At 44.4% G+C, this 13,238-nt stretch overlaps 1 protein-coding gene across 2 annotated transcripts in view; it reads left to right on the top strand.

Annotated features, from left to right (window-relative positions):
• The window catches only part of FAM20C (FAM20C golgi associated secretory pathway kinase), a 105,161-nt gene that overhangs the window by 52,520 nt on the left and 39,403 nt on the right, over positions 1-13,238 (top strand). Inside the window, exons 6-10 of one of the 2 annotated variants that reach the window (XR_014855086.1) lie at positions 137-317; positions 845-954; positions 2,437-2,518; positions 2,616-2,675; positions 3,443-4,622. Coding sequence is in view for 1 of the 2 variants with exons in the window: in XM_085074634.1 (XP_084930760.1) it covers positions 137-317; positions 845-954; positions 2,437-2,518; positions 2,616-2,675; positions 3,443-3,695 (686 nt within the window). In the remaining variant the exon portion in view is untranslated. Of the gene's footprint in view, positions 1-136; positions 318-844; positions 955-2,436; positions 2,519-2,615; positions 2,676-3,442; positions 4,626-13,238 lie in introns of those variants that run through there. The other variant, XM_085074634.1, reaches the window with a different exon arrangement.

The raw sequence follows: 13,238 nt of genomic DNA, 5'->3' as shown, positions 1-13,238 counted from the left end.
TGGTTTCAGTGGAGGAAAACTATGTGTGGCAACAGGGGTTTGGATTTACTTCTGCCCCTACATACATCAGTACTTTTATGAATTCTCAATACTAATTTAAGGGTAAGTTTTAAGGCTCTTTTCCTTTCTTTGCCAGCCAACAACATCTGCTTCTATGGGGAATGCTCCTACTACTGCTCAACAGAGCACGCCCTGTGTGGAAAACCAGACCAGATCGAAGGCTCTCTGGCTGCTTTCCTGCCTGATTTGTCTCTAGCAAAAAGGAAAACCTGGAGAAACCCCTGGAGACGTTCCTACCACAAGCGCAAGAAAGCAGAGTGAGTAGTGGTGAGCAAAGCTGCACAGGGTGATAGGGAAATATCCCAGCCCTGGCCCCTGGAGAGCAGCTGGGTTTCTCCAGCTCCTGGGAAGGGACAGCTTCTGGTCCTGAAGCCAAAAGGACCTTCAATGGCAAAATTCCCTCATGGGACAGATCCTTCCACTGCCATGGGAAGGATGCAACAGGACCCTTCTAAGTCCTGTCAGAGGGAGAAGGATTCACTGCTCTCAGCAGCCCCAAGCAAGTCTCAGTTGTTTACACCCTATGATGGTGCAGTTTAGTCTCCTAAATCCTCAAGCTACTCACCAGATACTTTTCAGTATTTTGATTTTCTTCCTTTTTCATCAGTCACAATCTTCCTTGCTTGCCTGCATTGCTGGAAGCAGCCTGAGGAATTGGCTGCCTCTACCTGACCCTGCACTCAATCGATTTGATACAACCACATCTTTGCAAAATAGCATTATTTTTGTCATTTTCAGTGAGCTTTGTATGTTGCATAAAATATCAAAATATTGCCTTTTCCAGATGGGAAGTTGATCCAGATTATTGTGAAGAGGTTAAACAAACACCCCCGTATGACAGTGGGACCAGAATTCTGGATATAATGGATATGACAGTTTTTGATTTCCTAATGGGTATGTTTCATCTCTTTCAAAAATTAAATGCAACATTTAATTAGAATAAGAACCATTTCTTTCTGCACTGCTCTGCATAGCTCAGCAGTTTGCTAAAGCTTGGCTGAAGCTGCATTTACTGTATGTGCTGCTCTAGATGATTATGAGAAAATGCAGATTTACATGGTTATGTATTCCCATCAGTGCAGATTAAAGGAACAAAGATGTTCAGAAATGCAGAGTGGTGATGAATGCAGGTCAGGCCAGTCTCCTTCACAGTTTGCTTTAGGGAGAGCCTTCCCCCTGTAATATATGGCTCCTGGATGCACTTGGGAGGACTGCTCATTGCTGGGGCTTTGTTTTCATCCTGCAGGAGTGTTCTCTGCTGCTTCTCTCTGAAATGTCAGGGTGCTGAGGGGGAAGGGGCATTGCTTTGTCACAAAGGCAGCTGTGGATTGTATCAGGAGGGGTTTTTTCTATAACTTAATAAAATAATTATTAACAACCAGGTAATAGTGGCCCATTCCAAGCTTACTAACAGTGAGGCATTCTCATATAAAAACTGTTCTGCTGCAGCTAATACACCTCTAAGGTGCCATCCTTGATCCTTGGGCACATGCCAGCATGGACACATCCTGTGCCACTGCCCCCACTGAGATTTCTGCAGCAGGCTGCAGCAGGACAGGCCAAGTCCCAGCTCAGGGACCATATGTGGCATCTATGAGTAGCTCAAGAGCCCTGCCATGGAGACAGAATTCATAGCTTGGCAGCTCTCCTCTGCACAGTGACCTTAAAATCAGATCCCACAGGAGAGCTGTGCAGCTGGGCAGCTCAGCACCATCCTGATCCATATCTCAGAGCCGTGACACTGCTTTGGATTTCCAGGCAGCCAGCAAGTGGGACAAAATTCTTATTAGAGGAAGACCAGGATGTTTGGTTGGGGTCCAGAAAGGTGAATGCAGTATTAACAAAGTGATCTGGATTAACAGCCCTGCTCAAAGCAGGCATTTTCTCCTCCCTGAGCTAAGCCTTGCACAGGTCACATGTGCCATGTCTGCTCCACACGCCCTACTGACCCCAGGCTGAGCAGCAGGGTCATTGCCACCAGGGAAGGGAGCTCTGGTGGCTTCAGACACAGCTACCCTAGAGGTCAGCAGGCTCCCCAAACAGCTGAGATACTGTTGTACTTCAGAGAGATTTCCTTGGTGTACCCCAGGAGGGGCTGCTGGAGGGAGGGAAGGTTGGCTTGGTCTCCTGATGGCTTCTTTAGAGCTTAAGTATAAAAGCTGCAGAGAGCTTGAAAAGCTGCCAGAGGCTGAACAGCCCTTCCAGGTTCACACACTTTGGGCTATCCATGGTAGGAGCAAATGAGCTCAGTAGATTCATTGCTTTCTCTGCTCTCCCCAGCCATTGTTTTTGGGGAGCACTGGGGTTCTGCATTGCCCTGACCTGCAGGCTCAAGCCAGAGTGAAAATAGTCTTTTTTTTTCTCTTTGTTCCACAGGTAACATGGATCGACACCACTATGAAACCTTCGAGAAGTTTGGAAATGAAACTTTTATTATCCACTTAGATAATGGAAGAGGGTAAATGCCTTTAATAATCTTCCTGGGGGGAAAAAAAAAGAAAAATGTCAGTCTTTAAAACAGCCTTTTTTACATTCTTGCTCTTATCTTGAAATAGGTTTGGAAAATATTCCCACGATGAACTTTCCATATTGGTGCCTTTAAACCAGTGCTGCAGGTACGTTTCCCCTCTGGAGCTGTTTCCTGGTTTATACAGTTCTTTCCACTAACAGGACTGAAAATGTTCAAGTGAATCTTTTATTGCACACCATGGAGAGGAGGAGATGGTGTGACCCTGCCCAAGGAGCCTAGCCTGAGCTAGTCCTGGGTGCTGGTGCTGCCACATAAAATGGGATCAGGACTGTTGTGATCAGGACCTTGCAGGAATGTGGCCATGAGCTGCAGAGGGAGAGCCTTTAAGACAAAATACACATCCCATGGAAGTGACAAAATCCCAGCTTGTTGGAGTGCTTCTCAACAGCTTTCCTCAGTGCCCATGGCCAGGGTTTTCAGAGGGTTCAGGTGACATTTAGAGTTTCAGCTTTGCAGGGTGAGCCTGAGGAGCCTCTGCTGCTGTCACACATGTCCCTGCTAGTGCCACATGTGCCACACATGTCATTTCCAGGATGGACATGACCCTGTGAATGCTGCACCAGCTCCAGTTGGTGCCTTTCCAGGAGAGGGACATGAGTGCTGCCTGCACTGCCCCGTGACCTGTGCTCCCAAACCTCTCCAACTCCAAGGGTCCCCTAAGATCAATGACAGGTGACATTGCCAGCTGCTTGTGACAGCACCTGCTTCTCATCATTTCAGACCACAGAATAAGGCTCTTTATTGCATTACACTATATTGCAATGCTGGCTATAAGCCTTTTAGCTCTGTCAAGATCAGCAGGGATGGAAATAACTGACTTGCATTTTTTTTTCCCCCTCCTTTTTCTCTCAGAATAAGGAAGTCTACCTATCTGCGATTACAGTTGTTAGCCAAGGAGGAATACAAACTCAGTCTCCTGATGAAAGAATCTTTGCTAAAAGATAAAATAGCTCCAATCCTCTACCAGCCTCACTTGGAGGCGATGGACAGGCGGCTGCGGATTGTGCTCAAGGCTGTCAGTGACTGCATAGAGAAGGATGGTTATGACAACGTGGTTGAAAATGACTTTAACACTGATGTTAACACTGTTACCACCGAGAGGTAGTGAAATGGCAAGACTACATTTTTACCAGCCGAGTCAAGAAGATTCAAAGAGGAAAAAGAAATAAAAATAAAAAATAATAAGTCTTGCAAAAGACTGTGTATGCCACTTTGTGAATTCAGTGAATTCAGAAATGAGATATAATTGTTCCCAAAGTAGGTAAAGTGTAGACTCTGCAAAGGATTAGCTCATTAAGAAAAATAAGTCTAATGTGATGCTTTTCATTAGTTCCTGAAGAGAGATTATGAAAAGATTCAGAAAATACTCAATCATTGACAGACAACAGTCTGATAGCAAAACACCTCCTGTCCTTTTTGTATAGAAAGGAGGCCTTTACTTAATATTTTGTATTTATATATGGTATATCTATGAAACCCCAGACCTACCTTCCAAATTTAACTAAGAGGGACAAGCATAGTTTTGTGACTCACACTTTATTTGTGGTGACAGTCCACTTAGTATTTTGTGTTAACCCTTTAAGTGCTCTAATCCACTGTATCTTATTTAAATTGAATGCTTTTTTTCCCCCCCCGCTACTCAGCATTTAAAGGGTTAAGGCATTATGAACTTTTAAAGGCAAAAAAATAATAATAATGATTATAATAATAATAATAATGATAATAAATACAGGGGTGACCAGAAGGGAATTTCACTAATTGTGCTTTGACAGGAATACTTGAATGTTGGTTTTACAAAGTGATGTAAAATGACAAGTTGTACTATTTGTCCATAAGGAGGTGGCAGCTCTTATCTTTCTAGACTATCATAGCTGAGCTGCTACTTTTCAATTTTGCTTTTGATAGTTTTGTGTAAATATATACATATATGGGTAAAAAAAAGCTGCTTTCAGCAGCTCTAGGCTTACTTTTGCAGCATTTTTGTGGAATTGTTTGCAACGTGGTAAAAGTGCAATAAAGATATGCAAAATGTGTAGCCACCTGGTCTAAATGGATTCATTCATCTTGCTCAGAGCACAGCTCTGTGCACCAGCCAAGTGTCCCAGAAGTTGGTTGTTTAAATTGTCATCCCCTTTTGTGGCAGCAGCAAATGGAGCTGGAGCAGGGGATTGGTGATTAATACGCACTGAAACTCTGATAAGGGCTGGGGTGTTGGAAAAGGCTAATCTTTCCTATGAAAACATTGTTTTGACTGTCATTTCAGCCTCCCTTCTCCTTGCAATTAGAGCTGTAGAGCAACACCTCTCCAAGATTATGCCTTGACATGCTGCCCAGAGGATTTAGAAACACCAGTGCCTCTGACTTGGGCAAAAAGCCCTTGCACAACCCAGAAAATCTCAGCCTAAATTAGCTGGAAACATGGTATTCTTGTCCAAATCGTTCTGAATCACGCTCAGCTGCATTCATTTAAGATGTGTGGAGACTTTCAGCCCAAAAGTGAGCTATAAATTGACCACGGGGCTGTATTTGACTTGTGAAAACATGGTGTGGTACAGCAGGAATGCCTCATCACTCCTCTGGGTGAGGAGAGAATTTATTATGACAATGTTCATCACAACTGTAATTCAAAGCTGCCATTTGTTTCATTTGATGTCTTTCTTCTCAGGGATTCATAACCATATACTTTAAAAGGCAGGTAGAGTAAAATGTAGGGATTTCAGCATTTTAAAATAATGGATGAGAGAAAAAGGTGCTGTATGGGCTCATTCACTTCCTAGGTTAATATATTATCACTAAAAAAACATGTCTTTTATATTTTATGGCCCATTTCAAATTCCCATGGCTCTCACATAGATGGCATACAAAGACAACAGAATATCTCAAATTGTACAACTGAGCATGAACTATTTCTGTGTTATCCCATGACTTTTTTTCACTTTTGAAGACCCACCTATGATAACAAGGATTCCTCTGGAACTGCAGTCCTCCCTCCCCATCACAAAAAAAAAAAAACAAAACAAAACATGAGATTGTAAAAAGGTGGAATGGGTGATATTATCCTTGGTCTATGTTCAATGCCTGGCTGTGGTTTTCCTGCAGGTGCAGCTTTTTCTCACAATGAAGTTGTGCCAGGACAGCAGAGGAGCTATAAAATCACCTTCCCAGGGCAGCTCTGCTTTCTGCTTCTGGAGTCAGCTCAGCAAACCTGGTTTGTTTTTGGAAAGTAGCACTTGGCAGCCTCTTAGCTCAGAGGGGAGCAGATACAGGGAAGGTCTTGACTCTTGAGAATTTTGGTGGAGGTCAGGAGCTCCTGGCAGGGTGGTTCAAGTTGAAGGTCTCTGCAGAAGGCTGCCTGGTGCTGTCAGGGATATGAACTTCCTGTTATGGATCTGATTTGAAATTTCTATAAGAAAAATTAATGGTGTTTTTGTAGATTAAGTGGTTTTTAGTATGGAACAAGTAGTGTTTGTATAAAGAACTGAAGGTTGTTAATCCTCACAACACTGTAAAGAGTTCTGAGGGTCTCCAGTTTCCTTCCTCTCCTGGACTTTGATCCTTCCCCTTGTAAGCTCTGTGCTACAGCATTCTAGACTTATAAAAATGCTTTCTAATTTCCAGTCTTAAGTCAGGCATACAGAGAAGCTGAAGGGGAGGCTTTTCTTTGGCATGAGACATGCAATTACCTTGGAAGAAGGGAGATGCTGGAGAGATTTCCTTCCCTCGGTGTCTCTGGTGAGAAATTGGGCTGAATTAATCTTACCTGGGCCATGCAAGCCTCAATCCACTGCAGGGTGCTCAGGAGATGAATGGCAAGGGCTAAATTCAGGCCCCACCTGTGGTCAGGGCAGCTGAGGACACGGCTGATCTGGAGGATGCTGCAGGGCTCAAGGGGTGATTAATTAAACAGCCTGTGGAGCTGCTGCTCAGGATCTACCAGGAAGCTCTGGAGTGTTTGCATTCCTGCTGCCAGGCAGCTGGAGCTTTGCCTCATGTTCATTTGCTGGGGTTTTGGGAAGGGAGAAGAATTATTGCCTTGTTCCACTATTTCTTTTTGATGTGGGCAGGGGTGAGTGGGTGAGAGATGGGAAACTGGAGCCAGGGAGTGAACTTGGGGCTCTGCTTTCAGTTCTTGGGGTAACACAGCCCTGATGGCTCTGTACAGCCCAGGCAGGGGCAAACTCCCACTTTTGGGGTGCATCTGCATTGCCCCAAGACACAGCTGGTCTGGATTCCTTCTGAAAACCTCATGGGTTTGTTTTTAGGATGTCTTTTGTCAAAGGATGTTGCCATGCAAGCCCATGGGATGTCACTGTGTGTTTGGTCAGTAATCCAGGAGCTGAGGAGGGTTAGTATGATGTGATGTAACATCTCTTCAGGAGCCCTACATGTTTACCAGGCCAAAAGATTCTCTCTAGGAAGATAAATAAATGTCAGAATTCCACTGGTTTGTCTCTGGATCTCAAAAGTGGGTGTAGCAGCAGGGCCCAGGCAATTAACACACTGAGAAACCTGCAGTAGTCTGTCAGGGGCACAGTGCATTCAGCACAATAAATAACAGATAAAAATAGATCATATATTTCTAAAAGCACCTAATTACAACTGTATATGACAGCGTGGAATAGCTTACTGTATTCTCCTGAGTAATTCAGAGGAGAGCCTCATTTGTTTTTGTGGTTTTTCTGTTATTTAAGCATCAAAGGAAAATTAAAGGCAAAAAGCTCTGATTGTTTGAGGTAGGTATCACTGCTGTGATCAGCAGAGCCCGTGCTGCACACACAGCCTGGCAGCCTGAAGCAGATTGCAATGTAAGCAGCAGCAAGATGTTGTGTAGGAGGAGGCAAACTGGGATTTCAGCCTGGCTGCTGCCCTGGGGCACTGAACTGCAAGTGAACTTGTCTCACGTAGGTGTCACAGGCAGGAGCATCCAGAGGATGTTCTGGTTCCACCTAGTGGGCCTGGATGTGGTGTGGGTCCAAAGGGGATGTCCTGCTACCTTCCCCTGCAGCAGTGGCATTGTCCCCTTCGTCCCCCTGGCACATCCAGACTCAACCCAATGACTGTCATCAATGCTGGTGTGACCCCAGCCTGAAAGGGCTGATTTTCCAGCTCGGAGCTGGACACACATGAGAGCCTTGATAATTTGAATCCTGATGGAGCAAACGTTTCTTCTAGTACTGAATGCATAACCACAAAGTTCATTTTCCAGAAATTATTCCAGCTAGCAGTTGTTTCTATGGAGTTTCTTGCTGGTGGTTGTTTGCAAAAGTATTTGGGGCTCAATGCTCACAAATTAGTGTCCACAAGGAACATTTTTCTGAAACTAAATTGAGTGTTTGGAGGAAAGTTTGAGTGTTGTAGGACAAGTTTTCACATGGAATTTCAAGTTATTACCAGTTGGAAGCTGCTGGATTTCTTCAGAATAATATTTTTATACTATTAGTCATTCATAGGTAGCCTCCAGCCAGAACTCTGTCTGACCAGATCAAACTCAATTATCTGCTCCCTTCTACATTTGCATCAGTAAAGTACCACTTCAATGCTTTTGGGGGCTGGCTAGCAAAAACATTAAAAGCAATTCAATTTGGTGGATCAAAAGACCTGAGAATTGAGGTCAGACCAGTTCTGGCCATGGTTAGAAATGAAGCACAAGCAAAAAGGAGGCTGTTGATTTGGCATTACCAATTCCTCTTCCTCCACCACAAGGGCAGGGCAAAGATTTGTGTCTAGAAAAGAGCTGCTGCTCCATGTTTTTAGATATATTAAACACTTTCCAAGGTTTTCCATTTGTGCAACTCTGATGTAATTATGATGTCCAGCTAAGGGGGTTCTGAGCAGGATGGGGGGAATGCTCACATTTGTCTCCAATCTGCTGTATGAGGATTTATGTGCTGGGAGATCAGCTCCTCTCTTTCAAATGACCTCAGTCACCATCAGCCCTGTCCCCTGTCACAAGTAACTCACATTATGCCTCAAATCTTGCTCAGGTGGGGCCCAAACCCAGCAGCTTGCAGATGGAATTGGCAGCTGGAACCAAATCAGGACATCTCAAAATTGGAGATGTCAGATCAGAGCACTCTCCACTTCTCTGGATGTGGGAATCTGGGTCACGTTGTGCCTTGGCCACAGCAATGAATAGCATTAGGGTCTCATCATAAATTCCTCTGATGCTTCTTCTGGAAAGGTGCTGACTGACAGGCACATGCACAAAACCACCTACACCATGTGCTAGGTGACCTCAACACAACTTTAAAATACATCTCAGGGCGACTTAAGACAGTTTGAAATCTGAACCCCCCAGCTGCTGGGGCAGTGCTAACACCAGCTGTGTGTCACTGCAGAGGTGGTGTTGGCACACAGTGATCCCTGTGCACCTGCTGTGCTTCCTGGAGCACCTGGGTGACTCTGAAAGTGCCATAAATCAAGGCAGGACTGCAGTCTGCCTGCATCCCCTGAACCCTCATGCACACGGAAATGAGAAATGAGAGCTAAAGCTATCAGCAAAATGTAAGCAGTGCAGCTGAGGAAGCCCAGGTTGGGGGAAAGAAACAATCCAAAAATGGCAGAGGCAAGTTGATGGTCAAATCCATTCTTATAAACACCAATACCTAAGCCAGGAGCAGCACTTATTGCTCTGATCACAGGCTGAGCTTTGGAGATGGAGGACAAATCTGATTTGTGAACTAAGCAAATCAGGTTATCCAAAATTGCAAGCAGCATTCCTGGTAGCTTTTCCTGGTAGCCCTTCACCATAACAATTTGTGCAGCCTTGAAGAGGAGCACCAGGAATCTTTGCCACGGGCAGCATTTATAAATAGCAATGATAAAAGCCATTTCTGGTTCATCCACTGAGTGGTGTTTGCATTGTTTTCTAGAGCAAATCAGAACCCTTTCTGCTGATTTTTAAGCAACTCCTTCCTAATCAGTGAAGTCAGTGAGAGTTTTACAGATGCAGAATGAAGGTGCATTTTCTTCTTTCACTGCCCCAATTACAGATGAATGGTCTCCCTGACGTTCCCATGGCTTTCTTAGTTATAAGCTTTAATAATTTATTATTATTGTTTATCTTTTCTCCATATTTCTAGATGTTTGCATCACTGATTTGCACTGGATTTCCATTTTTAATGGTTGTGGGTTTTGCCTGAATAAACACCAACATTCATTATTTATAACTTGAGGCATCTATAGCCAACTCTTTGCATTGTAATTAGAGCTGCTTTCAAATGCTGGCAGTGAACTTTAGTCTCTCCTGTGTGCAGAAAGTTTCCTTACAATGGTTGTGCCCACAGAGCCCTCACTTTGTGACGTGCTAGACTGAAATAGGAGTTTGTGTGAAAATCCCTGCAGGTGTTCCAGGCAGGGTTGAATGGAACTTTAGAAATCTGGTCAGGGGAAGGTGGTCTAGGGAGGCTGGAACAAGATTATCTTGGCGTTCCCTTCCAACCCAAACGATTCTAGAATTCTGTAGCTCCTGTGAAATTACTTATTCCTCCTTAAATTTATCAGGAGGGACTGTAAATGTTGCTGGCACCAGCAACCCCCTTGTCTGGTGTAAGAAAAGAACTCAATCTCATTGACTCAGTGCCTGCAGACCTTCCTGACTGCAGCTGTTATCTTGGCACTTGTGCTGAACCTGGTGTTTTGAGCTCCCAGCCTTGCTCAAACACCAGAGTGTGTCTGTGGGGTGTTCCCTCTGCTCCCTCTGATTCCTTGCTGCCCTGGAGGCTCCAGCAGCTGATTAGAGCAGGGTAAGCACAAGGAACCTGCTGGTAGTCTTCAGTTTTGATGCAGGAAGAGGAAGGAAGCTCTTCTTTCTGGAGAAGCTCAGATGAGGTTAGAAAATTTTTGGAACTCGTATTTCAGTGACAGTCAAGCACTGGAACAGGCTGTCCAGGGCAGCGGTTGAGTCTAAATCTCTGGAGGGATTTAATGATGTGGCTCTGAGGGACATGGTTTAGTGGTGTTGGCAGTGCTGGATTAATGGTTGGCCTCGATGATCTGAGGTCTTTTACAAACTAAACATTCCTGTGATTCTATAGCTCTAGTGGAAAAATTGTTGTAAGGTTCAGGATGTGCAGTCCCCACGTTGCATTTTTTCACCTCTGAAAGAGGCAATGGCAGAGCCATCCCATGAACCCTGAAATTAGGAATATTTCCTGTTACAGGACTCAGTCTGGTGAAGTTAATGGAAAACTTCCCAGCTGTTTCAATTTCCTTTGGATCCAACCTAGAGCAGCTGCAGAGACAGAGAGCTGCTCACCTGAGCTTCTGAGAAACACCCTGGAAATAGGGATGTTAAAAATTAAAAGAGTTGTGCAAGTGTTTTATTTGGCCTGGTGGTGGTATATGTGCTTTCTGATTAAAGAGTAACCCCTTAGCTGTTTGCCTGGGGTTCAGTTTCACAACAGGTGAAAACAGAGCTTCCCTACCGAGCAGGGAGGGTAAGAAGTCAGAACTAAAATACATGGACTGCACCATCCTGTACAGTCTGCAAACCAGCTGGCAGGCTGCTGCATATTTATGAGAGCATCTCACACATCTTTACCCTTATTAGAGCACCCTACCTCAAGCCTGTGATGGCTGGTTAGCATTTTGAGAGGTTCAGACACTTTTTTACCAGGTCTCCACACTTTGCACCCCAGACTGAATGATTCCAATGTTGAGTGCTGGCAATTTGCAGGGATGTTTCCTAGCTATCAGCATCCCAGCAGCCTGAGAGCAGGTTACTGTCTCCTCTGTTGCTAGAAATGATGGTGAACTGACTGGTTAGACACTGCTTCAGCCAGACAATAAGGTTCTTATTCATTCATCAGCCTTCAAACCACTTTGCAGTATTTCAAGTAAACCAGCACAACATGGAGCTGGAGGTTATCTGTGCCACTTGGCCACCTGAGGGCCACTGCTCAGTTTTCCACCCTCAGTGCAAAGCTGGACACCAGGAGCAGTGCTCTCCCACTGACACAAAGGCTATGCCCAGGATAATTCAGAACCCAAATAAGTTTTAAAAGTTATGCAAAACAAGGCAACATGTTTAAATAGGGCCACTATGTAAATAAAGTCAGCAATGCAGCAATATCAGTGATTTTTAAAGAGCAGCTCCTGCACACTTGGCACACCCTTCTCCCCTCTTTCCAGGCACATGTGGGTGTCCAGCTCTGGCTGGAAGTGAAGTCATCCAAAGGACTACAGCAATTATTCTGGTTATGAATCACATCTTCTTACGAGCGTCACTTGAAGGAAAATAACGTCTCTGTCAACCTGTTAGCAAGGCTGGTGGTGCAAACATGTCAAAACTCAAGAGATTGGTGATATTTTTTCTGGAATCCTCTTCACCTCAGCATTTGGAGGCGTTGGTGCACATCCTGCAGCTGTGGGGCAGGTCTGTGGGAGTTACATGGGTCACTAAGTCCTGCTGCAGGAATACCCTGTAGGTGCTCTCCTGGTGGGTTTCTACCATCTGAATTACTCTGGGAAATTACATATTTTTAGAGCTATCCCCTGAGTCATTAAAGGAGGAAATAAAAGCTCATTATTTGGTTCACTTGAGCAAGAAAACTTGTTTTCCTTTGAGGGAAGGATCATGTCTGAGCTCTGGACACATCCTGGAGTCAAGGCTGGTGTAGGTTGCCCATGTCTACTGCTGTGCTTTGGACTTTGCTCGGTCTGGGAAACCATGACATGGCAAAACATATTTGGAAGAACAGCTAATGGCCCTTCCCTTCCTGCAGCATGGATCTGGGGGAGACTGGATAAGCTCTCCCCCCTGCATTTCTCAAAGCAGCTGTCCAAAAGCGTTTTTCCCTCTTTCTTTCTTTCAGGGAATGTACTGAGGGGAGCTGCATTTTCTTCTCTCTCTGCAACATGTTCTAATTTATAGGATGAGATTTGTGATAATTGAGTTCAGAGCTGAATGCTGAGCCTTCTCCATGTCCCCTGGGGTTTTCCTGGGAACAAGATGGATTGCCCAGTATGCTTCACACACAAAAAAAAAGAAAAAAAAAAGAATGAATAAATAAATACATGAATAACAGCATGCCTCATTTTGCCTATATCTTAGCAAGAGGGAAAGCTAATTCTTTAAGTATCAGGAATGTGCTCATTATGCAAAAATGACAGAGCAGATGCACATATTCAAAATAAGTATATTAAAAAATCCCATTTTAGCTCCTGGAGGACAAGTGCAAGATGCAAAATTGGGTGCAATTATATTTCTCTTCCCACCTATGGTGTGTTCTCATTTGAATATGTATTTGTTTGAGCTGGTTGCATCTAGAAGCATGGAGTTTCCTGTGATTGAAAAAGCAAATTATTATGACTACCAGCTTGTGATACTTCACATCAGAGGCTGCCTCCCAGGTTGTCTGAAGTCACAATAAAGGCTCTTTTTGAGTCCAGCTGGCTTTGCATGCAGGCAAGGCCTGGTTTCTTGTGCAGCCAGTGCTGGGTATGTGTTAACAGCCTCACAAAAGAGCAGAGGACACAATCCCAGTGAGGCTGCTCATCAGAACCATCATTTAATCAAAATAAAATGATGAACTGATAATTGGATGTCCTTGCCATGACTGCCCAGAGCCAGAGCCCAGGGCAGGGTCCCTTTCACACACACAAATCAATCACACAAGGAGCCTGCTGGGGGCAAAGAGATTAATCT

This window comes from Lichenostomus cassidix, chromosome 14 (genome assembly GCF_008360975.1).
Source record: "Lichenostomus cassidix isolate B80296 chromosome 14, HeHo_3.0, whole genome shotgun sequence".
In the NCBI taxonomy this organism is placed as follows: domain Eukaryota; kingdom Metazoa; phylum Chordata; class Aves; order Passeriformes; family Meliphagidae; genus Lichenostomus; species Lichenostomus cassidix.
This window is presented reverse-complemented; position numbering and strand designations above follow the sequence as displayed.